Below are 24927 nucleotides of genomic sequence, written 5' to 3' on the forward strand. Positions count from 1 at the left end.
AGGGACAGTAACATTTAAAATGATTTTGAAACAGATAATTGAAGAGAATGAATGAAGATAGGATTTGATTTTCAGCAATGCAAATCTTGTCAACTTCAAGTTTCATATACTTTTGAGTAATAAAATTAAACTTCGATGAAAGTGGAAAGTACGAGTTGTACGTGAAGGCAGCACCTGCACCAGCCAGTGCTCGGTCAGCGTGGAAGCAACAAGCTTGACGGGACCAAAGGCTCCGCGCAGCCCAACTGTTTCCACCGATTCGGTAGGTAGCAACAGAAGCGAGGTCATTTCTGGTACCCACGCGTTTCTCCGGTGAGTATTTTGTCGACTGTGAGGTTAAAATGCCACTTTAACCATGTAACGGTATGATTCAACGAAAGTTTGCCTCGCGCATCAGCGACGCAGGTGAAGGGACGTTTTTCCTCCTGGGCGATGATGCTCGTGCGCACTGAAAAGAGCTGGCGAAAACAACTTTATTATTATTCGTAAAGGACGTGTTTGCGCTGTGTCGGTGTGCTGGAGACGAGCTGCGGCGGTCAAAGTCCGAAATACGCAGCGTGAGTCCTAAGAAAGCGAGCCAGGAGTAAGTTAACGCCAGGTTCACCGTCAGCGCGGCTGAGCACGCGACGGCGCCTAGCTTAACCTGCTAGCGTCACCGTTAGTTAGCCACGTAGCTAGTGAACTAGTCAGACAGTCGTCTAGACGTGTATCCAGACGCGACTTCATTATTCATGTGGATTATTAATATTTAACAGTTTACTGCGGACTCAGGTCCAGTCCACAGTTGTCATCCTGCCAGCATTCTTTCCATTTTCATTATCTGTTTAATATTAATATTTATGGGTTATATTTAGCTAAAAATACATAGAAAATATACTGTTCATTTAAACTATGGAGTTGTTGGTGTAAATTAATAATATAACAATATAAGAGCTATGGTAGCAACAGCTGTGCGCCAAGATTCCAACCAGGTATAATAGAAGTGGATTGAGTGTCTCCTCGCTATTCACAACTCTAAAAAAAAGATGAGTTCTCTGAAAAGCCATTGTTTGAGCTACCTTTGGGTGCAGATAAGATTTATGGCCAAATCACTCCAAAATTCTCTCCAAGCCTTGTCTAAGTCATTGTTGGGCAATCCAAAACATGCATCACCAAGTTAATGAGTAATCCAGCACTTCCTCAACACATACTTTCTAGTCTACTGTTTTAGCTGCGTGCGCCTTCCTGGAGAACCGCCACTGAACCCCCACTGTTTACTTTGGTGCTATCTACTGAAGGATACTGTTTGGATCAATTTTATGGTTCTAAGTGCTTCCCAGCCCTGAGGTGAAGCTAGGCCCAATTAATGATTCAGAGGTTTATAGTCTGTTCCGGCCATGAATAATTCATAAATGTGGTTTGTGGATATAACATAAGGTGATGATATTTTCAACTTGCATACTGCAACAGTAATAAACACGATAGATCTACTCCAATGGGGCATTTAATTATACTGTAAAACTAAATGAGGACATTGAGTTAGATTACAGTGAACTGTATAGTGAAGTGGCATTAATGTGACTGAATTAGAATGATGTAATTTCCCTTTTATTTCCAAAGGCCCTTTGAGGTTGTTACTTGATACTACAGTATTGTGTGGGTGTTATGAACAGCCAGAGGAGAAAAATGTGAGAAAGTACTAAAATCCTTTAGTCCATTAGACTTAGATTGAATTAGGATTCAAAACTGGAAAATGGCTTTTTCTACAGTAGGCCCAAATAAATGGAGTCATGTAAAAGGATTACTTTCATTATGTTTTAATAAAAGAGAAAAATGAATCAGCAAAGAGTTATGTTTTTACTCAGGGTTATATATATAACTATCTAAGCTTAACTGTTGTTCATCTTCATGTATTGCTGCATAATTTGTATCATCTTTTTGTATTTAGAAAAAAAACCTGGAGCTTTAAAAAAGAATTAGAGGACTGAAGATGTCGGCAGTTTATAAAGATGACCAAAACGACTGGCTCACAGTCTGCCTCAAGTACTTACTCTTTGTTTTCAACTTTCTCTTTTGGGTAAGTGATAGAATTCAAATTTATTTAGCATCAAATGCCTCAAAAAATGTTTGACACATGTATATTGCATAGCTTCATATTTATAAAATCAAGCTAAAATTTAGATGAGTGCTTTACTGTGTAATAGGAATGTTTCAATAAAAGTGTGGACAGAGACACATTAGTGAAGCGTAGAGCGGATTTGGGAGTTCTGAGCTATGGACTTGGCCCAAAGTGAGTCATAGACTATTTACAGCTTGTCAGTGTACAGTAGGGAACAGTGCATTAAACCTGCTTTCTGGCATTCAACCTTGCGATACTGCAGTTCACTGCTAAAACCGTATGCTCTTATAGCTACCTTCAGAGTGTCTGGGGCCACTTTAATACATTTTCTGAGACATTAGCCTTTCTGTGTATCCAAGTGGTGCATCCTTGGCATGTGTTTTTGTGAATAAAAGGATCTGGTGTTTGACGGAAAAGGATTGGGAGGATGAAGGTGAAGGAGTCTTAGAGGCATTTCCTATCCATTTGAAATGAAATGTGAGGAAGGAAGTGGTCATTATGCCCCGACTCGAACTCTGAAGTCCCACTTCTCCTATGGCCATTATCCTACGTCTGCCCACTTCCCCCTGTTTCTCTCTCTATTTCCTTGTTTGTTTTGCTTATTCTTGCTCTTTTTCCTGCCCTCTCCAGCCCTCTTTCCCTGCTCTATCTCCATTTTATGAATCATACCTCTTCAACAGTCATACCTCTTTGTGTTTTTGTTCTTTGAAACCATTTGTTACACCCATGTCAGGTTTATAATAGCTCCTACCTTAATACTCTTCTAACATTGCCGCCTTGTCTTTCTCTCTTATTCCGTCTTTCAGGTGGGTGGAGCTGCAGTTTTGGGTGTAGGTGTCTGGACCGTAGTGGAGAAAAGTGACTACTTAAGCCTGTTGGCCTCCAGCACATTTGCTGTCTCAGCATATATCCTCATCCTGGCTGGCAGCCTGGTGGTGGTTACGGGTTTCTTGGGCTGTTGCGCAGTGATCCGGGAACAGAGGAGCTGTCTGTCTATGGTAAGACAGGAGACCCATAGCAAGAGTTTTCAGACAAATTCGAGGAAATACAAAATGTACTGTAGAGGGTTAAATTTTGAGATTAATTTGTCACTTATATAAAATTTTAAATTTATTTTTGAAACTGCAAAATGTTTGTAATGTGCTTGTGTTTGAGGTACTGTAGATAATACAATAAGACTTTGTTGGAGGTAGACAGTAATAATTTATGTAATATGGTTTACTGTAAATATAAGAATGAATTGTTGTCTGTATATGTCAGACCTGTCCACTTGTAAGTGGCTTTTCCATTTCTGTATTGCAATATGGAACAATATTGTCCATCAACAGCTCACTCAAAACAAGGTAAGTGGGGAGCAATACTTAGGAGGTAAACACTTTCTGGCATTTCAGTACACTGCTCATTTAAATTATAGCACAACCATACTGTCTCATACAGTAAGTTAGGTAATTTGTAGGCATTGGTGATGATGTGAATGTGCTACTGGTTAGTGGCGTAGTACCAGGTTGTTGTGCTTGATGCTCGACCACATATGTACAACTGTTTAAATTCTCTGTACAACTACATGACAGCTATGAAATGGTGTAGTGGAGAAGATATCCTTCCTTTCCTTGGTCTAAGCTCTATCAGTGGATGTGGACAAATGGCTCTGACAGGGCCCTTACTGTCCTCATTATTTTACAGAGACAAGGCCTAGTGGGAGAGAGGCAGGCAGGAGGTGAACGTTCACTGCGGCACGACTATTTATAGGTCTATCTATCTAACGTTGATAGATGGAGGAGCAATAGGAGCGAGAAAGTGTCTTGCAGGAGTGAAGAGGTGGATGTGTACTGAATTTGGAGTCTATGGGGCATTTTGGTTAAATAAAGCTGTTGTTATTCATAAATTAGTTTTGGAAGTGATACCAAAATGTAGGTGTGTGGGAGAGCAGCACACACACACACACACACACACACACACACACACTGGTGTGTTGTTGAATATCTTGTAGCCAGGAGTCACGGGGCGGTGTTTCTGCATGATGTAATTACTGTAGCAACAGCAAAACAGGAGAATATTTGCTCAAGTAAATATCTTAAATACATAATTATCCTCACTGCTTTGCTGCAGTTTTTTCAGCCATTGTGGTCATTGCATTGCTTATGTTTACTTAAACTGGGTTTGTGTGGGATTCTGGACCATTTAGGTGTAAAAAGCTACTTGTTTTTTGCGTCCTGAAAGCTGTTGTGTTGGCCTTATTCATTCTACCACAGTCTGTCAGAGCACTATAAAAGTGTGGGTGAGCTATTAGTTATACAGCTAACTACTGTATGCACTCCATTTCTGTATGTAGAGATATCTGGTCTTTTATATTCCTTGTTTATACTGTGGTGAGTCATATTTAAATTATTTCATAGTAACAGAAATGTTTACCACAATAGTGTTTTGGAGGTAATTATGATGCATAATGAAGCTGTTTTCAAGCAACAGGGAGAGTTATTTAGAAGATGCCCAAGAGAAATCAAATTCTAGCCTGCCTGTCAGTCTGTCAAATTGTCTTTCTCCATGCTGTGTTGCCATCTGTGTTAAATGTGACAGATGCAGCCCAATGACAGTTGATGGAAGTTTTTATTGAGCCTTCTCAAGTGTGAGCAACGTTCTCAAATTAGATCAGGTGGCATCTGTGCTGAAGCTGTAATGTCATGATGAAATAAAGTCTTTAGTCTGTTTTACTGAATTGCTTTCTTTCTCCCCTTGTCATGTTCCATAGTATTTCCTCTGCCTGCTGTTGATCTTCCTGATTGAATTGGTGGCAGGGGTACTGGCTTATGTATATTACCAAAGAGTAAGTGATTACACTTTATTATTTCTTTTCCTTTTTCATCTTATGGTTGTTGTTGTTGTTGTTGTTCTAGAATTGCTATTCTCACAGAATTTTCAATTATGTATTAAAGAGCAACACTTTTATTTATAACAATGGTTGAGTTTATCTAAATGTAGCTGCATTTGTGTAGCTTACGGTGGTGGCGGTGGTGATAATGGATTTGCTATGTCGAACAGTGTTTATTCCTAAACCACGGGTGAAGATGAGTTTGTCACTTTTTGACATTTGAAATGATGCAGTGACAATTTTTAGGATATCATTATCACATAATAGAAAAGGATCCAGCACAGGGTAGATAGTCAATTTAAAGATAAAGGGAGTCATTCTCCCCCTTTGTTTCCCAATGCATCTTGTGCGAGTGGGAGGCAGGCTAGGTGGGTATAGACGAATATAAAAAAACATCTGAAGCTCTATTTGAAGTCAGTTTTTTTTTCTGTGTCACAGCACACACAGATGCCTGGGAGTTGTTACCTGTCTGTCTCTCCCACTTTTTCACATTCATCATACTTGTCACTTCAGTACTCTCACATTTTCCTGTTCTGTGTTTTGATGTGTTGCATGTTAAAAAATGAAACAACTCATGATTACGTACAGTTAGAAAATTCAAAACAAAACATTGTTGCGTTTGCTGTTAACAACCCAAAGTCACGTTTCCTGTTTTCACTCATGCTGTTTCCAATAGTATGTATGTTACCTCTATTTTCTCTTTTTCCAGCTGAGTGAGGAACTGAAGCAGCATCTCCACCAGACCATGACAGAGAACTATGCCCAGCCAGGGAAGGAGTCAATCACATTAGCTGTGGACAGACTACAGCAAGATGTATGAACTCTCTGAACTCAGCTAAATTATAGCTGCTCTGTTATAAAAGGGTTTGTTTTTCATAACTTAGTCTATGGCTTCTGTGTTCAAATATGATGAATTACAAAAGTAATCACAAAAACAGAGGGATTTTTGATTTTTTTTTCTGAGTATCACAGAACAACTTAAGATCTTTCCTCTTTCTCTATGCAGTTTAAGTGCTGCGGCAGCAATAACTCCCATGATTGGACGGACAGTGTGTACATTCCTTCAAAGCAGGCAGAGGGCAGGGTGGTGCCTGATAGTTGCTGCAAGACTATCACTCCTCAGTGTGGCATGAGGGACCACCCCTCCAACATCTACAAGGTGGAGGTGAGTGAATTACAGCCTTTAGCAACATCCCTATTGAGTTCTACTGGTTCACAAAAATGTTTGTAAGACTTAAATAAATCATTATCATTAAAAATATTCACATTATTATCTGTGGTGTGTTTCTTTTGAAATTAAATGGAAACAGAAACACTGCCCATTTTTCTTTGTTGGAATGAATAAAAGATGAGGCTTTAAAGTGTTAAAAGTGTTTCTCCATGCAACGCAGGTGAAATTCCTTCACCTTCTTGTGTCAAACCCTGTTATTTTTTTACCTGTTACAATACAGTCATCATCTATAAAGGAATATGGATAACAAATATGTTACGTAAGTTTACTATTGTTGTAGGTGGAATGTGTGGAAAGTTTGTTTATTTTTAGACATCAGTGGCTCTACTAGTAGCATGACATTCACACATAGTTGGATAAATAGGTAGCTTTATTTATTCCCTTCAGAACATTTTTTTTTCTGGTGCTGCAGTTTGGATATTATTCAAAACAGGCTTTGAAAAATGTGTTTAATGGCTGTTGTGTTGTATATTAGGTGTTTTTGACTTTCGGTATTTGACTCTGCAGGGTGGTTGCATCACTAAACTGGAACAGTTTCTGGCGGACCACCTGTTAGTCATCGGTGCTGTGGGGATTGGTGTGGCCTGTTTGCAGGTAAGTGAAATAGGTCATGCAGTGAAGATCATGAAAAGGCAGAATGCCACCCTGCCTACTTAAAATTGGACAATGACCTTACTGTAGAAGACAATTATTACGTTATTGCTGTACATATTTGAATAAGACCATACTTAAAGTCAGGTAGATACTAATCTTAAAAACTAAAATTATTTCTATCTCACCCTAGTCTTTCAGTCATATTAATGTTCATTTGTCATTTGAGTCAAGCTTTTGAGCCATACGCTTCCCAATACACACACATCCTCGGCTGCTAATTTGAGTCCACTGTATACTGTTTAAATAAGGTGCTGAATAAATATATAAAGACAATGCATGATGTACAATCCAAATGATCCAAGAATGTTTAATTGATTAATGTTTTGTTGTTCTGTTCTATAGACGTCTCTGTGTCTTGTCTTGAACTCTTCCAGCCTGTCTTGATATTACTATATTTCATATCTCTTGTCTTTTTCTTGAATTATGTAGATTTGTTGCAACTCAAGTAAAGTTGCACTAGCTTGAGTTATAATCTTCTTGCTACTGTATCATGTCTCGTTTATTTGTGTATGGTGCATTACTGTATGTCTTTGTGTCTGGTGTCACTGTAGCTGGCCGGGGCAGCCTTCACAGCCTGTTTTATCTATCTGCTTTATAAAGAAGAGGAAGAGGACTTCGGTACATTGTGATTTAGCTGTAGAGCATCTTTGTGGTTAAATCAACTCGAGACACAAGGTTGGAGGGCATTGTGATTTGTCTGCATGTTTGTTGACATGTGACTGCACTGCACTGTGTTGAATGGAAACTGGCGCAGAAAACTCCACGCAGAAGGCAAAATGACCACATTTCTATGTATTCTTGTGCGCTTTGTGTAGCATGAAGCTGCCTGGCTCTGTCTGTATTGCAGATTGCTGCTCTGCATGGTGTGATAATATGTGATGTTGCTGAGGATGTGGTGACTTGAAAAAGGTCAAACACATCTTGAGAATGGCTCGATTAATCAAAGCGTTACTGCTTCTGGAAAGTGTGCTGGCCGCAGTCATGTTCTGTCTCCTTTTATAAATTTGTACTTTGTATATGTACTTCAAAATAAGAGAGAATGCACAACACACTTACATTATATAAAAAATATTGTCCGTATTTAAACACCCACTGGTTTATTATCATGTAAGAAAAGCCATTGCTGGTGTTGCTATAGTTACTTGGAATCTAAAATAGACAAGGCTATCATGAATATTAAGCTTCATGAAAAAGCAATGCTTCTTAACACACCTGCCAATCCAGCCAGAAGAAGTGTTGTTTTTCAGTTGTCTCCTCATTATGGCATTAAAACTCTGCATATCCTCTCAAATTGGGCATCAAAACCAAAAGAGCAAAGACGTTGTTTTGCCTCACTTCCACATTCTGATCTACTCGTACTGTACGTTACCTGTATGTCATGTAGCAGTAAAACATGTCTGAACTAATGTTGTGATGAGTCAGTAGACAGCACTCATCTACTGTATTAGACACTCTTTCTTGTTTAGCCATGACACCTCAACTGGCCCACATCAGTATTTGCCTCTAAAACTTTTTGAGCATTTTTATTGTGAATAGTGCAGTAGTTTTGTTATACAGTAATTCATTGATTTGAATTCTCTATGCTCTTTTTGTGCCAAAGGAATATAGCATCGGACCATGTGTTTGAGTTTTGTATGTGGGCTGTAGTTGTGAAATGGATAACGTACAAAATTAGTCAGTCTTTTTATTTTTTTTTATCTGCAATCAAATCAGCCTTTATTTGGGTGTTATTCATTTATTTAGTTTATATTTAGAGGTTCAATTTTAAAACATTTGGATGTTGAACACTAACGTGTATTGTGCGCCTGTGCGCTTTATTCTGTTTCTGCTTGGCAAGCCTTTGCACACACATGTTACTGGAGTAACGGCTTCCTGACTCCTGACATCTCCATAGTAACTAATTACATTCCAGGGACCTGTACACATTTCAACCCTGTCGCCCCTTTATTCCCACAGTCCATACCTTACTAGCTTCCTGCAGCTGTCTGCGGTGACTGAGCAGCACTATTTGACCTAAAACTTCCTGTTTTCAGATTTGTGGCATGGTGCTCACCTGCTGTTTGTACAGACGAATCAAGATGGAGCCTTACTGAGCACACCAGAACCACCACCACCTTCCACAGACAGATGGAACAATGACCTGCTGACACATAACGCCAACCTCTGAATCATGAGCTTGCCTGATCTGATCTGAAGACAAGTGTTAAGACACGTTTAAGGTCATGCTGATACAGTAACTCAATAAGCCTTTTGTTTTATTTTTGTGCAGTATAATGCTGTTGGATAAAAATGGTGGCTATACTGTATATGTGTTTCTAACAGTATCCTAGACCTTCTACAGCATTGCTTGTGGTTACATCATGGCCTTGGCTTATATGCATGCTTTAACAGAACTGAAGTGCTGATAATGAAGAGCTGTAACCTATGGTTTAATGTAAACACAATGTGCCTCTATAATGATGAAGCTAGTTAATGAATATATGAGAGGAAGTAAATTATAGCCTTCACTAAAACCTTTCAACTCATGGGTCTGATGAAGCAAGAATAGATTAGTACCAGTTACTGTAAAAAGGTGCGTCATAGAACATATTTCTTTAAATACTGTAGAAACTTGGGACAAAATCTCAGACAACCTTTTCTCTGTCATTCTACATATTAACATCTGGGCGGAATTGCGTCCAATGGTTTTATCACTGCTTAACGGTAATCACCGTTAGCCAAAACTCTTTGGCCATGATTGTACACACAGTGGATTATGATTATATGTGCCTATGTTGCCTATATATTATGACTGCACTAAATACAGAGATGCTTTATTTTACATTTGATATACTGTAAACCATAAACATTTAGATTTGTCAGTCCCATGACTAAAGGGAAAAAGTAAAAAGTTTTTTGGTGGTGCCTGGATTTTTGACTTTATACCTCCACCTAGTGGCTTTATTGTGATATTAAAGGCTGCTCGTTGTTATTCAATAACATACAATGAATTCAGGACTATACTGTACATTAAAACCACTACTTTTCTTGACAGTTGTGATTTTCCTATTTAGAAGTAACAACAAAGCTGACGTGAAGGGCTGTTCTTACCGTCTCATTTGTCACTAACCATTTCTTTTTGAATATTCCATTATATATAAAGTAACCTTGTTGCTGATATACTCAGAAGTACTGCGGTTATAAATTATAAAGTTGGTGTACTTATGTTCTTGTGGTTGTTTTGGTTTCAGGAAACCATTGGTGATGACATCATGATATAACATTGGCAGTTGTTTCTATTGACTGTGCTATTAAAATGCTGATATAAATAAAACAATTAAACATTCTTGCAATCAAACTGCACTATGTGAAAGGCAAATATTTACCATTAGTTTAGACAGGCAGATGTGATGAAGTGATTGCTGGTTGCCAGATGCCAGTTGATTAGTTTATAATAGTTGGAGCATTATTTCAAGTTATGTTAGTGTGTTTATTCTGGCCATAATGACAAGTTTGTGCTCGAGGGCATTGCAGTTCAGAGCATAATAGCCCTTACATGTGACAGCTGTGAGGGAAGGCAGAGTCACCACTAGAGGGAGACAAAGATTGTCAATTTGAAATGGTAGACTAATAACTACATGTCAAAAAATCGTTGTTTTCCTACATGTGACCTAGATACTCCTACTCCGATGTGACCATTTCATTTAGTCTTACAAGTATTTAGTTCACGTTTACTTATTTTGATGAGCTGAATAAATTATGTGGTGCTGATCATAATTCATAAGCATTTGCTTTTTTGGATAGTGAAGTGGTGAATTATGAGCTTCCTCAGAGGTGTGTAGACCTTTGCTGATGTCTTGGGCTATTATAGAACACATTCTGATTTCCTCTGTGAGCGTCTTGGACAATTTGCAGGGAAAAATATTTCCAACTGCAACACTTGTGCTGGGTTTTTGTGCCCTAGCTTTTTGTCTCTGAAGCACAATTTCCCATTTGCTGTTTCCTAACTGTGTTGATTCAATGTGAAGTATCGTTACTGGTTTATGAGAGGGAAAGAAGTTTGCTTCAGTGAATAGCTTAGAAATCGTGGCTCTCAAAAAGCACACACAGACATCAACTGATAGAAACACAAACAGATGCTGTGCATTAGCGTTTGGTTTACACCATTTGTCATGAGAAACCAGTGAAGGAAAATTAGGGACACCTGGAGATCCACTACTCCCATGTGTCTGGACCTTTGCATCAGAAGCACAGGCATTACTTACACCTTCGGTCCTCATCGCATCGTAGCCGTGGGGATGATATTTCAGTGGGTCAGGACAAGAATTAACCCTGGAACAGACGTTGCAGTTTACATTAATCCACTGTGAGCATGTTTGCATGTGCACAGAGGAGACATGTGAATACCTGCAAAATTACCCAGGAGAGCAGTGCATCCCAGAAATGAGCAAAGGAAAACATTACTTCCATGTCTGAATTATAGACCAATGCATACTGTATAATTCTGTGCTTCTCTACTTTTATGCCAACATGCAATGCAAAAATAGATTTATGGGACTTTGGTGTCCATAAGGCATTTGTTAAGCTCCTAAAATGTATTCTGGCATATTCATGATTAAGATCTGCAGTGACTTAGCATAATAGATGTTTGGGAACGAACTTATGTAACATTTTGTGTGCAGTGTAACGCGCCTTCAGTGTGTTTGTGGGGTTGTGAAACTGACCTCTGTCTGAATAAATGAATAAATGTGTCCCTGGATTGGGCCTGTGGTCGGCCATTGTACCTGACTATACCGGACTAAAGCCACATGAATATACAGACAAAGCACCACAAAGACACAACTAAAAAGACTTTGAAGTTAATTCAACAATTGTTGAACTTTCTACAAAGGTGAGTCAACTGCAGTTCAATGAAGTTGAATCATCTGTACACAAACTGTAATACCAGGACAAACAAGCATTTTAATCTGTTTTCAAGTCCAGGCTCACTTTGGTCTGGGGCTAAACCAGATCTGTGACAAATGTGGTTTCTAAATCTTCATTGACCTTTATTCTCCTACTCTCTGGTCTGCAACACATTAGCTCTGGCCATAAATGTGTTTGACAGATTTTGCCGAGGATCAAAGGCGTATGCATGAATATGCTGTGCTTAAATAAAATAGATGGTACACTGGATGCTGAGGAAGCATCAGCACAGCATCATGGATAGAAACGTGATATCTGTCTCTTTAAGTTAAGAAAAAATGAACACGTATGGTGCTGTAATGTGCTGCTACCAGTCATGAGCACTGGCTCCAAACACCTATTACATTAAACCCACATCTGACCTTTGGACCTTTCAGATGTTTATTGCAATGTCACAATATATAATTATCTAAGTCAGTAATTTAAAATAAGCTCTAAAAGCGCATGTCCAGCTCTTAAATGTTGCGCCCGTGCTTCCCAAAGCTCCCACAGCGGACAAAGCTGTGGTTTCCGAGGTATGTGAGCGTATTTCACTGTGTGTGGGAGCGAGTCTTTGTCCCTGGGAGAAGGAGCCAAAATGGAAACAAACGTCAGAAAGTGTTTCAAGACGGCTTTTTAAAAGTCCGTTGCCTGATAATGATGATGAGCATCATGCTGATGGGGGCGTTGATTGATACCAAACAGATGATGCGGCGGTGGGAAGGTTACGCAGACGCGCTGTGTCTGAAGGCGTGTTGTGCTACCACTGTGGGGTCGGGTGAGACCATGATAAGGCTGGAATTTGTTTAGAAACACAAATGGATAATGAAAAATTGTCATTGTCTGTCCCCTGTGAGGCTCAACGCCGATGCGATCTCGTTTGGTGTGCTAGCAAGCATTTTGATAAATAGTGACAGCAAAATCAGCATGCTTATATAAACTAGGTTTGTGTATCACTGTGTTTGTGTTGTATTGAATAGACGTCTGTGATTTGTGCTATGTGATCAGGTTTGCTTACGTTATGGTCACAGCAGACAGGCTTATTTCCCACTGTAGGCCCAAAGACTCAACAGTTTCAAAGTGATGGATGTTGTGTTGCTTCTATGTCGCAAAGCGGGACAACAAGGCTATGGGGTTTCAGGGCTGCACTTGACGTGCCTTTGGCTTTAACATGCCTTTTGGCGTGTACTAATGGCGTCTATACTCTGTAATTTATACGGGCTGAGTGGGGTTTCTGTTTAAAGTAAACTTTTACGGGCTGGATGCTGGATGCAGTCTGTCTGCCCTATGGATTGTTCTGCCACTTGGTTGACGTGCACAAACAAAACTACACACTCAGCTCTTTGGTGTTTTATGGGTAGAATAGCCTTAACAGCCACAGCACATAACACAGTTTTAAATCCAAAACATCCTTATAAAGAATAAACATATGTTGCATGTTTAGGTGCTGTCTACGTATGTGCACTGTGTGCAGATTCCTTTTAGATGTAAGTACACAAATAGTTTTGCGTGAAAGGTTTTCATTATATCAGCACTTTGTGCCTTTCTCGTGAATGGAAAACATGACTGACACAACTTTTCAGGGGGAATGGAAGAGAAGCATATCTGGTTCAGACACAGAGCTGTGAGCTGGAGAGAATAAGACCTTTGTATAAAAACAGATTAGTCTGTCAACCTGCGTTTGTTTATGCTCCAAAGATGAATAGGGAGGAAGAAGCAAATATGATATTTTGGGTGGGAGTGTATTTATCATAGGCAACAAAAAGGGGGGGGGCACAGGAACAAACTAGCGTGAGAGGAAATTCTGCTTCTCCCTCTGAGATCGATGGCATTGAGGAGAGCATGGGAGCGACCTCGACTTGGCCGTGAGGGTGTTGTGAACTCAGGGAAAAGATACAGAGACGGGAGCATTTGTTCTGAGTAAACAGGCTCTGGAGTGCCCTTCAGGAAGCAAAGGCATAAACACGCGGCGCTGTGCCACCACAGCACATGGCCTCACGACGGACGGAGGCAATGAGACGGCAGACAGATGGCAAATTGGGCTGGAGGGGCGGAAAAGAGATGTTTGCACTTGAAAATGCGCACACGCGGGGAAAAGTTGGGCCGAACGGGCGCAGACGTCCTGCTGTGATACACATGCTTTGACTCGTTTGCCGTATGCTGTTTTTTTTTTTTTGTTTGTGAGACAGTTGATGGTGAGAATGTTGATTTTGTTGTAAAGCATACAACAAATATACTACAGTACGTTCTTAGGAGAAACTTTCCTCTGATCTGATCTCAGATGTCTCATATCAGTCACGTAATAATTGATTCATTAACTCACTTTTTTCCAGCTACTCACAAGCGGTTTGGCCGAGGCCATCCAGCATGTGGAGCTCCTAAATGACAGTGATTACTTGAGTGTTAGCAATTATTGCATCCCTCACATCTGTCATCATTCATCAGCCTTTACTGCCTGAATTATCCCACTATTCTTTTGCTTAAACACCTCCGCCACATTCAGAAACGTGTGTAATAATGGTGTGGATTTGCTTCTGCCTGCCGCTCATCAGGAAATGATGTGTTTATCTGATCTTGGATTGTAATTGACAGTTTTATTGCTGCGGTGCGCTTGAGGTATTTATCTGCATCGGAGCATTGATATGAATGTAATTTTGGCTCTCGTGACGCTGCGTAGCATGCGTTTGGAAACATAAACAGCATGTGGTGCTTCATGAGAGTCTAACACTGTTTGCATTCAGCTTTTGAAGCATCAACGCTAATTTTCTCCCTTGCACAGAAAGGTGCGTGTCAGGCCTGGAGGTGTGCAGCTGTGGGAGCTGTACGGTCCATACATCTGGATGTCCTTTTCACCATTGACTTGGATGAAACGTGTCTCAGTAAATCAGGATTTATCCAGAGAGCAGGACTTTGAGTGTTGTACTTGTTGGGCCTGGCACACTGCTGCTTCACATCTGGGAAACATATCTGCACATTAAATGATTACAAGCTGATGCGAGGTATAAACAAAGATAGCTCCAGGTTCAGGCTTAATGTAAAGTAGCTCCATTGTGGGTAAATAGAACTACTCAGTGTGGAGTTGAGGCTTTGAGTCAGTTTGTCCAGACAAAATAGGAGGACTTTCAGATCTGCACTGCCAGCACATACTGGTGGTTCAAAGGTACGTCCTGCAGCTAATTTGAATCTAATACTACCAATAGAGTGTGGATTCATATACTTGTGCCTTGATGATAATATTATCACGTTGGTGTAAACTGTAGTTTCTGTGCAGCCAAACCTTGAAGAGGTCAACAAGTTCAACTGCTCCTGTACGCTTCTCTCAGGTGATTTGCATTCTGCTCGAGGCAGAGGGAAGATTTATTGCTAACAGTTTGAACTTTGAGTGTGGTTTGTTGTTCAGACGGCTCCGCAGACATTGGTAAGCTGTTTCTACTGTGTGGCAAGGAAAGTTTCAGCAGCGCTGAGACCGCAAGTCTGTGTGTGTCTTTGAGTGAGAGGAACTCTGGATGACTGCAGTACGCACACACCTCTGCGCCAGAAACGCACCAACACGACATAGACTCTGTGAGACACATGCCCCACATTAGTTCAGGCATCTTTATTGCCTCTCACAGCGAGCTGTTAAGACTTAGACGTGTATCTGGGCTTATCTGTCTTAGGATGAAGTGGAATGACACGGGAGTCAAACATGATCCAGGTGTGATGCGGTGATTTTCCACCAGATGGACTCAGTGCTCTGAATGGCTGTGTTTGCGCTGAGCAGACGGACGTCCCTTCCTAGTCTCCCTCATTGTTACAAGTGTAAACCATCAGCTACATGAACATGAGAATCATGCCTCCAGTAGTGAAATAAGAACAGATTCACAAAAATGCTGTGTATCGCTGGAGAAATCACAAACTGTTTGTTCCTGGCACTTGTTTCTAGATGTTGTATTCTGACCAGAGTATTTATTGTTCCAAACAGAAAGCTGTGTAGGAAATGGAAAAAAATAGCCGTGCGCTTATGAATACATAACTACCGTTTTATTACGCGAGAAATAAAGCACAGAAACAGATGCAGGGGGCAAGTTCGCATGGCCACTCAAACAATCACCATGGAGACCAGGCTCTCGAGTGCGTTGCTGTGTGCGTTCCGCGTTCTTTGTTCGCCGGGCGCACACGTGCGCTCGTTGTGTGTGATGTTTCGCAGGAGCCGCGCCGACATCTATTACAGAAGCGTCTCTCTGTGTAGGAACGAGCACGCCTCCATTTGGCGAGCTACATCGAGCGTGTCTGTCTCTGGCCAACTGGTGTTGCGTGCTGATAGAAAAATGCCTGCTTGGTTCGCGATCATCACACCAGCACGGAGATGCGATGTGGAGGCAGAGTTATTGCACAGAAACAGCCTTGCAGGTGCCCTGGGTGATCTGAATACGCTGATTCTACTAAGTAGGAGACACAATCAGGGACTTCTCCCTGTTTGCTAACCTCAAACACTCATTGACACGTTTCCTCTTTAATTGAAAAACAAAAAAACACAGCGTGCCTCTCGAGACGAGAAGTGTCACAGCCTGCTGCAGATCTCTGCCAGTGCTCATTATGCAATCCTAAGCTTTGATAATTCCTCCACTGCACCGTTTAATTAGGAACACATGGCCCTGAGATCGCAGAGGAGTACAGAGCTAATGTCTGCGCCCTGAGTAATTGTGTCTCCCTTGCTAGCGCTGGGCCATTTGTTTAATCTGCTGACAGCCAGCGAGCAGGAGGAGGAGAGAGGGAGATAAAGATGAGGGTAGAGGAGAGATCGGAGATACATACGCGGGTTCCTGTTGTCGTGTTTGATAGAACGAGAAGACGGAAGAACCGAATATAGATGAGGACAGTGGTATCAGCCAGGGGGGGTTGAGAGTGAGGTCCCAGGTGAGCTGACGTCATGACAGGGCAGTTCATCAACGCCTGCGGAGGCTGTTGGGAAACCTGCCGGGTTCTACTGTCCTCTGTAGGAATCCTTTCTACTTTTTTCTAATTTTCTATTCTTGGCAAAAGGATTTGGACCCGCCGCTCCTCCTCCTCGTGTTGAACTTTGCTTTCCCATGCGCTCCCATCTCCTCTTTGTCACATGTCAGTCATTCCTGACCAGTGACCGCTGCACTGCTGGGCGCTGGTAAGCTCCCACAGCTGTTCGCAGCCACTTTAGACGCGAACGCTGCGGAGGAAGAATGGAACTTGAGAGGCATGAAGGCGACCAGCTTTTTAAAAAGTCACAGTTAATTCTTCCCCCGTCTTGTCCAGAATAACCATTAGGCTCGATGTGGCTGGAATTCCAGCTCACTTGACTCAAATCCCCCCCCAGTGGGAAATCCAGCATCTCGCAGGATGCTGATGTCACCGACCCGGGTCCCTCCCTGGAGTTGGAGCTGGAATCCAGGGGCTGATGTCACAAAAGCCGTGTTGTCGTGAGTTTGAGCCGCTGACAGACAGCTTGGTGTGTTTGTACGGCACAGATGGTTGGAGAAAGGGGGGGGGGGGTGCTTGGATGCCAGCATGGGAGGTGGCAAAGACGCGCCTTATCAAGCGGTGCCACATGCGCGCTCTGATGTGCCATTGTGACAGGACGCGTTCTCCCTTTCATCTAATTCAGTCTCAGATTGTCTATTTTTCTCCCATTGTGCCGCTTCCCCTCATTCTTCCCAGTAATTAATTAATTTCTCTTTGGCCTGTGCAGTCCTTTTGCTGGTTCTTGCTTGGTTTTTGTCTGTGTTTCTGCCGCTTGCTGTGGGTCTGTCCTCGCTTTTAATTTGCCAGCATACAGTACTTGTTCAGTCTCTTATCGATGCTCTCTTAACCTCCTTTCTGCTTTTTAATCCCTCTCTTGTCTGTTTCTCACTTCCTATTTCCTCACGAGTTGTCCGTCCCTACTCCGTCTCCTCTCTCCTTCCCTCCTTCCCTCCTTCCCTCCCATTCGTCTTTGTCTGGGATTGTGTCTATTTCTCTTTTATGTGCGCTGACAGGCCTCTTCCTCTCATTCATAGTGATGGCAGGCTCAAGCGCCTCCATAATGCTGCTGATAGTTTTCCCACTGGAGACCCCACTGTTGCTGCTACTGCTGCACACCCCTGCATCCGAATAAAAAAAAAAAAGCACAGAGATGCCTTCCTCCCTCTAATCCATACTTCTCCATTTCCTCTAACTCTGCCAAGCTTCTGCTGTTCAGCAGGGGGTGCGGTACAACAAGACGGGTTTGTTTTGGAGTCACTGGGCCCCAGCCTCTTAGAGATTAATGCTTAGACAGAATGGTATGACATTTATGAGGCATGGGCTGGGGCAAAGGATCGAAGAAAGAGAAATAGTACTGGCTAATGATATTGGGTCAGATGTGACCATTTTTAAAGGGTTAGCGTAAGGTTTAGTAGAGTGTTTTTGAGAGAGCAAGAGTGTGTGCTTGTGGGATTTGAGAAAGGGACATGGAGGCCACATCTGTCTGTCTTCATGAAACATACAATCACAGCCACAATGGGCCATTCTTGCATTTGCTGCCTCAGCACGATCCAAGTGCATGCTAACAGTTGTTCCTGGTGCATAGTGACAGGCTCCAGCCATGTTGAGTGCTCAAGGAAATCAAACTAATAATTAAGTTCTTAACAGTTTGCCTAGAGTAACCATCAATTCATGTATCGACAGGCTTCAGTGGTGATGGCCTTCAGTTGCAAGTGATCATGCACACACAGCAATCAAAGCTTCATCCATTCATAAATGCCTGCAGTAATATTTGCTTTTAGCAGAGTGATGAATACTCAGTGTTTATTCTGCCCTCTTTACATGCACTGCACCGCCCTTTAAGGTTCTATAGGGGAGACGTTATCAATAAAGGGCCAAATTAGAATAGATCTGATGGAACTGGAACATGCACACTGCGGTCTGCTCAGCTTCATCACTCTTCACGGCCATGTGATCAATGGGCTTGATTCGCTGTGTCCAAGTGACCATGCATTCTCATTATGGACACTGTTGCCGTGGCTGCTGTTTTCTTGTCGTCGGCTCGAAGTTCAGACTGTCAGCAGTACGTTAAAGTCAATGACGTCCCTTAGTCTCCAGACACATACTGTGACAAACAAACAACTCCCCCTCCATAGCCTTTTACAAACAGCTCTATTGGAAGCCTTTTGGGGGCAGAAGGGATCAGTGTAACTAGATTGAATGGGCAAATAATTTTCCTACAACGTCTAAGTGCTGTTGTTATGTAATAAAGTAATTGTTGTGAGAGCAAGAGATTTACTAGTCTGGTACAAGAAGGCTACGAGAAGCCTTTTGTTTTCCAATCTGTGTATTTAAACACAGAGCTGTTTAAACAGGATTTGAGTTTAGGACCACTAGAGTATGAGATGGTGAAATCCTAGGGCTTTGTGGGTAATTCAGCCATGCTAGAGGCTCTAGGTATGCCATTTGGTAGTTTTATGTTCTCTGACCAACCCATGCATGCATGTATATACAATATATATTGTAGCATTGTTTGTGTGGCCATTCACATCTTATCTCAGTTGTAACTGCAAAAAAATAATATTACTCAAGAGGAAAGGAAGTAATGAAATCCTACATCTGGTCCATTCCAGCGAGTCCTGAAGCACATTCAGTATAGTACATAGCATTATATTGTGTTGTCATGTAAATACATTCAAGTAATCCAGCAGTGTTTTGCTTTTATTAATCCCAAGTTGGTTGTTATGACTAGGAACCGCCACAGAGGCCACAGCGAACATGAAAGCTGATATGGGTTTTGATGAATGCCAAATGTGCACCACTGGAAACCGAAGCAGTTTCACAAGGGTTGCGGGTCGCATTAAAGCGCAGCGTGTCTCCAGTTTCAGCCAGCGCTCATTCGCGAAGTGCGCAACGCGATTCATTCGTCGCCGCTTGTCGTGTCACAGCCGGGGCAGGTTAGCGACGGTGGCGGCGGCGGCGCGGTCCTCCATCGCGGCAGGCGGGTGCGACAGTAATGCAGACTGTAGCCGCTAATGGGACCTCCGGGATGTTCCGCTGTGTGATATCAATCAGAGCCCTCAGCACTCTCACTCAAATGCCCTCCTCACTCAACACACAGCAGATGCCCCACTCTGATCCCACAGTACACATATGAATGATGCCAAATGCACGCGAAACAAATCCCCATTATGACTACAAATGGCTGCAAGGTGCTGGGCGGGTTCCTGCATCCTGTTCAGTGCTGTTCAAGGAGAAAAGGCATTTCCTCTGCAAGGAATACAACTGAGTTTATCACCACGACCATGACCCTCAGTGTCTGTGGTGTCTGTCCTACTTATACTGTAATAGCACACTGTAAAGAACAAGCAGAAAATATCTTAGCTGGCAAATTCATGCCTGTTCACCCAGTCGTTGTGATGCAGCTCATATTGCTCCCATCACATTATTCACTAAAGGACACAGCCAGTGTGCAGGGTCCCAGGGGTGTCTGTAAGCAATAGGAGGACTCACCTTCACAAAGGATGTTGCGCGTTCCTCAGAGCGAATTGAGATGTCACTTTCTTTATCTTTTGCCCCGTCCCTTTGTTCAGGTGCTGAATCAACACAGCCGTGTCTGTTGGAGCGGAGCATCGATCCCCTCCAACAGTACGCGTGTCCTCGGGGGGTGAGGAGGGAGCGATGTGCTTAGAGCAGCACGGCCACTCTTGTAGCGAAAACGCTGAGGCAGAGAGGAGACGCGCTGATCTGTGTAAGATACCCCCCTGAACACCGCACGATGGACACGTTAGTCTGTAACCTTTTGGCAAAGTTTCAAGGTGTTTGGCACATGGGCGTAAACTGCTTTTCATCTGCAATCGTCTGACAGTCGGAATAATCTTCTTCAATCTGTTCTCCATCATCATCTTCTGTCATTCTCTGAACCCCTCTTGTCTCTGTGTACCTGCTCGTTTCTTTTATTCCCACTGACGCTGGACTAAAGCCCCTTGATTTTTATGTTGGAAGGCAGGGCTTTTTGTAGTGGGTCCCCTTCTCCTGCAGGCTGTAATCACCCTGGGAATGGGGTAATTAGGGCCACTGTCGGGTAATTACCAGAGCTTGAGTTGTTTAATTACGGCCTTCTCTAGAGCTGTCTGATGCCAGTGACAGCGGAGGCCCCACTTGCCGATGGAACGATTTCATCCTCTTGACTGCAGCACCTTGTGAGGGACCGACAGAGACAGAGAGGAGGCACATAGTGATAGAATTGGGGGGCGTGAGTGGGCGTGATCGTTAGATTGAAAGGAGGAGTGAGAATTCAGGCATAAAGCAAAAAGAGATGTGTGATGAATGTACATGTCTACAGCAGCGAAGGGAGGAACTTATCACAAAGAGATATTTGTGATATATTTGACCCTGGTTGTTTTCCTTTGCTTTTTTATTTGTTTTTAGTTGTTGGGAAGACGTGTGATTTATTAAGCCTATCACGACGGTGCAGCGTCAGTGAAAAATGGCAAGTAGCTGGAAGCAGTGTTAGGATTATATAGCACTGAAGTGACAACTTGTGTTTTCATAGAAATAATTCAGACTTTAGAGTTTATAGCCACTCAAATGTGAATTTCAACAGTTTTAACTGTCTTAACTAATTCGATTGATTAAAACATTTCAGTCAGCGTCAAACATTAATCACAGGTGCAAAACGAGAGACTAGCTTCCAGTTGTCAGCGTTAACAGGTTTCTGTTCAAAGAGTCGCTCATGAATGTGACCGAGAGAGACGGGACCTCCCTGTCGTCTCCTCCAGGGGCCATGATGCCGGCGGGCGGCCACGTTAGCCTTCAACAGTTAAAGACCTGTGCAGCTGAAGATTTGTGGAGCAAAGGGCAAAGAGGCCAATCCCCAAACTAGGGGAAAGGAATTCACCCTGGCGTCCGAGCATCGGCCCCAACCGGAAAGAAGACTCTGGCCGCGCAGTGTCACAGATCAATCCTGGAATAGTGCAGTTCGAGTTTCACACCACCCACACACTGAGATGCTTAAATCCTAGATTAATACACACGATTAAAGTGTGTCCTAATATTTAGACATAAAACTGTGTCACCAGCCAAAACTAATTTACTTTGACTGAAGTGGAGGACTCCAGTTCAGAAGGACCTAATTATGTGGTCTGGCCTTCTGGACTACCAAACAATTACTTCTTCCGATGTTTCATCATTATGAATGATGATTGCAGGACTCTTTGATGGTGCGATAACCTCACGTCGCAGGTTTCATTTTAGTAACTTGCAAATGAGACTCTCGTAACCCAGAGCTCCACATGATGGAGATATACTGTGAGGGCAGAAAGCATTTCCTGACAGATGTCAATTGATGGCAGCCCTTTGGCCTCGTGAACCTTAGCCACCTCTCCTATCGGTAGGTGTAGCCCCCCCATCCCATATTATGTACTGTTAGTATTTTTGTGTTGGTTGAAGTAAGTTATCACTGAAGCTGCATTTTAACAGTTACAGTGGGACAGAGGTTAGTTATAGATGACCCAGCTGCTTTCTCTGGCTGACCCCTGCAGTAGAGAGGCACTCACCTCTGGTAAAAGACAAGGATGAGTGAAATAGTTCAGGGGACTTTTGTTTGTTTTACTGAGTGCCTATTAACAGTGTGAATGTCAGTCAGGTGACACCATTGACCAACCTGTGACTTGGAGGCTTGTGTAGAAGTGCTACTTCCAGATGCACTTGCCCCAGAATGTGGAATAATGTTTTTTCTTTATGACAGAGACAAAATGGTCAAGTATTCTTTGGCGGGATTTGTTCTGGCCTGTTTCAGAAGAAGAGGGAACTTGCAGACAGCAGGGTCCAAAAGGCCAAGCATATGTTTCAGATCTTCACTGATGTGTTTGCCATGTGCCATACCCCTTCATAAATTAATGAATCTGCAAAAGTTCGAATGGTTTGGATTTTATTAACTCTCTTTGCTCTGTAGAAGCATTGAAATCCTGACTTAACAAGCTGTTTGTTTGCTGTTACTTGGCTCTGATTGGCTGAAAATTGATTGCACAACGTGTAATTAGTTGCTTCCAGCATAATTACTCTTTCAGTGGCGAGGTTCCCATACAGAAATAACTGTGCTGCATTTAGAATGCATCTCATTCTGCCAACGTGTTTGCTGTGTGCATATGGTCACCTGGCAGATTTCTCACAGTTCAACTTCCTGCTGTCTCTTGGGATACTTTGTTTTTTTTTAAAAAAGCACAACACTTGTGAAACAGTTTCAAAGCATTTGAAAGAAGAAGGTGCCTCATATCAGTGACCTTCCTTAGTTCCAACTATCTCCCGCATCCGTCTGTGAGTCTCCTCTCCAATTAGTGGAAGAAAAACAACCTAACTCAGAGAAGTGAGACCAATTCAATGGGAGATTGGAAAAAAAAGCGGCCTCTGTTTTGATCTAGAAAGAAACCTTTGCTGAAACGTGTTATCTTCAGAAAAATGCTGCAGCCGTACCTCCTCCGCCTCAGCGACCTTGTCATTTGTCTTTCCATCTTATCAGAGGAGGGAGTGATGTCAGCACTCATTCCTTTTCACCGTAACAAGGGGTGAAACCAAACTCTCCTGCAGCCGGCCGGTTACAAATAATTAAAGTGGAGGCTCAGTGATTTAACAGGAGACCACAGATCAATAATAGCCTGTAGGGTGGAGATAGAAAATGCTGGGGAGGTGTTTGCAGAAAATAAAAATAAAATAAAAAGCCCTCTCCATGGATTCTGATGCCTTTCTAGTGTCACACGAGGGTCAGTGTAATGCAGTTGGCTGCCAAAGTCTGGTTTTTAATTGGCTCCCTTGTGTTGATCATTGGACTGTTCTCTCCTGGATTCCTGAAGCTGCAGTACAGCTAGCGAGTTGCTGCCTATTAGAACTGACAGTTTAACATCCATCACTTAATGTGTCCACTTTCTTATCCTCCTGTCTGTGTGAAAACTCAGCTTCTAGTCTGGCTGCTCAACTTTGTCTTGTTATTTCTGCTGCGTTGTCCTTTTGTCGAGGCTGTATGGACGTATGCAGAATAGCCTCAACCCCAACCCATAGTGTCTGTCAGTCAACACAGTGCCTGTCCTTTGTGCATCACGTCACTTTTGCTGAGCGCTTTCAGCAGAGATGAAAAAGCCACCTGACCCCTTTAAAAGTGAGCTCCACTTGCCGCCCTGTGATCGCTCTACCATTTGTGCCCTTCCCCATGGTTGGGCTTTGGCCCCACATTTCATGGCTTCAGACACTCTCACTGAGATCAAACTCCCAAACTCCCAGCCCCCTGCTGGGACTCCCCCTGAAAGTGCTAATAACCCCCGTTTGTCTGAGGAGAAACCAGCTCTCCTCTCTTAGGGGCCGTCTGCCTTTCCCCCCGGTGCCCTGACTTCATCTTAACTTTATAGTGATTACTTTGCCACTTGTGCCCTACTTGAATGACCTTAAGTGCCTTGAGGGTGGAGGATGGTTGAACTTTCCCTGTAGGTCAGTGTCTTTGGTGGGGGAATTGTGCTAGTCTAGTTTTGTAGGAACAGACGGTGCAAACACCTGCTGACTTTCCACAGACACAGGTGTTGACATGTCACATAGTGTAGACTTCTATATTAATACTTGTTAGTCATACCGTTTTAGATTAATGAAGAAGGTTTAGCCGTGTCAATTTGATTAATCCACAAAGACAAAGTAGTTGCAGTAGCAGGAGTGATGTTAATGTCAGAGTTTGCTGGATGTGCATAAAATCTGTAAATCTATCCTAAGTAACAACATGACAAAAGACTAGTTGCATCGTTTCCATCTGGCCGTGTTTCAATAGCACAAACTATGTTGGAAACCTGATATGAGAGCTGCGGCTGTGTATCTGGTGTTGTGCACTGATGCATCTTTCCTCTATGTCAGCGGTTGGGATCGCGCAGAGATCATCTGAACTGCGATGATGCTTTCCTGGGCGCCGACCAACTCAGTGTTATCCATGAGACTTGGCTCTGCCACAGCCCCACCCCCGCTGCCTGAGGCCTCACATTACCACGGCCCGCGAGGTAATTTGTAGATAGATAATTTCAGTGACCTCTGACAGTGCACACGTTGTTTGCCGTAGACCTGGTTTGGCAGAATTACCCTGGCAAGAGTCTGTTGCAGCCGAGTTAGTGGTTTTGGCTGATGGTGCAGGCCATAAGAGTTTGTCAGTGAAGCGCAATAATGTGC

General features: G+C 42.6%; 1 protein-coding gene across 6 annotated transcripts; it reads left to right on the forward strand.

The window, feature by feature from the left end:
* On the forward strand, positions 1-24927 carry tspan11 (tetraspanin 11). 6 transcript variants are annotated; one of them, XM_029161293.3, is made up of 9 exons: positions 5-312; positions 1928-2056; positions 2905-3096; positions 4848-4922; positions 5677-5781; positions 5974-6132; positions 6706-6792; positions 7404-7527; positions 8886-11582. In XM_029161293.3, the coding sequence occupies exons 2-8, from the start codon at positions 1970-1972 to the stop codon at positions 7479-7481; spliced, it is 783 nt and encodes a 260-aa protein (XP_029017126.1). In that variant the 5' UTR covers positions 5-312; positions 1928-1969; the 3' UTR covers positions 7482-7527; positions 8886-11582. The 6 variants fall into 6 exon arrangements, with proteins under 6 accessions (XP_029017124.1, XP_029017125.1, XP_029017126.1 ...); XM_029161295.3 differs by having other exon boundaries at positions 7453-7527; XM_029161291.3 differs by lacking the exons at positions 7404-7527; positions 8886-11582 and adding an exon at positions 24622-24925 and having other exon boundaries at positions 1-312.

The sequence above is a fragment of the Betta splendens genome, chromosome 9 (genome assembly GCF_900634795.4).
Source record: "Betta splendens chromosome 9, fBetSpl5.4, whole genome shotgun sequence".
Taxonomy (NCBI): domain Eukaryota; kingdom Metazoa; phylum Chordata; class Actinopteri; order Anabantiformes; family Osphronemidae; genus Betta; species Betta splendens.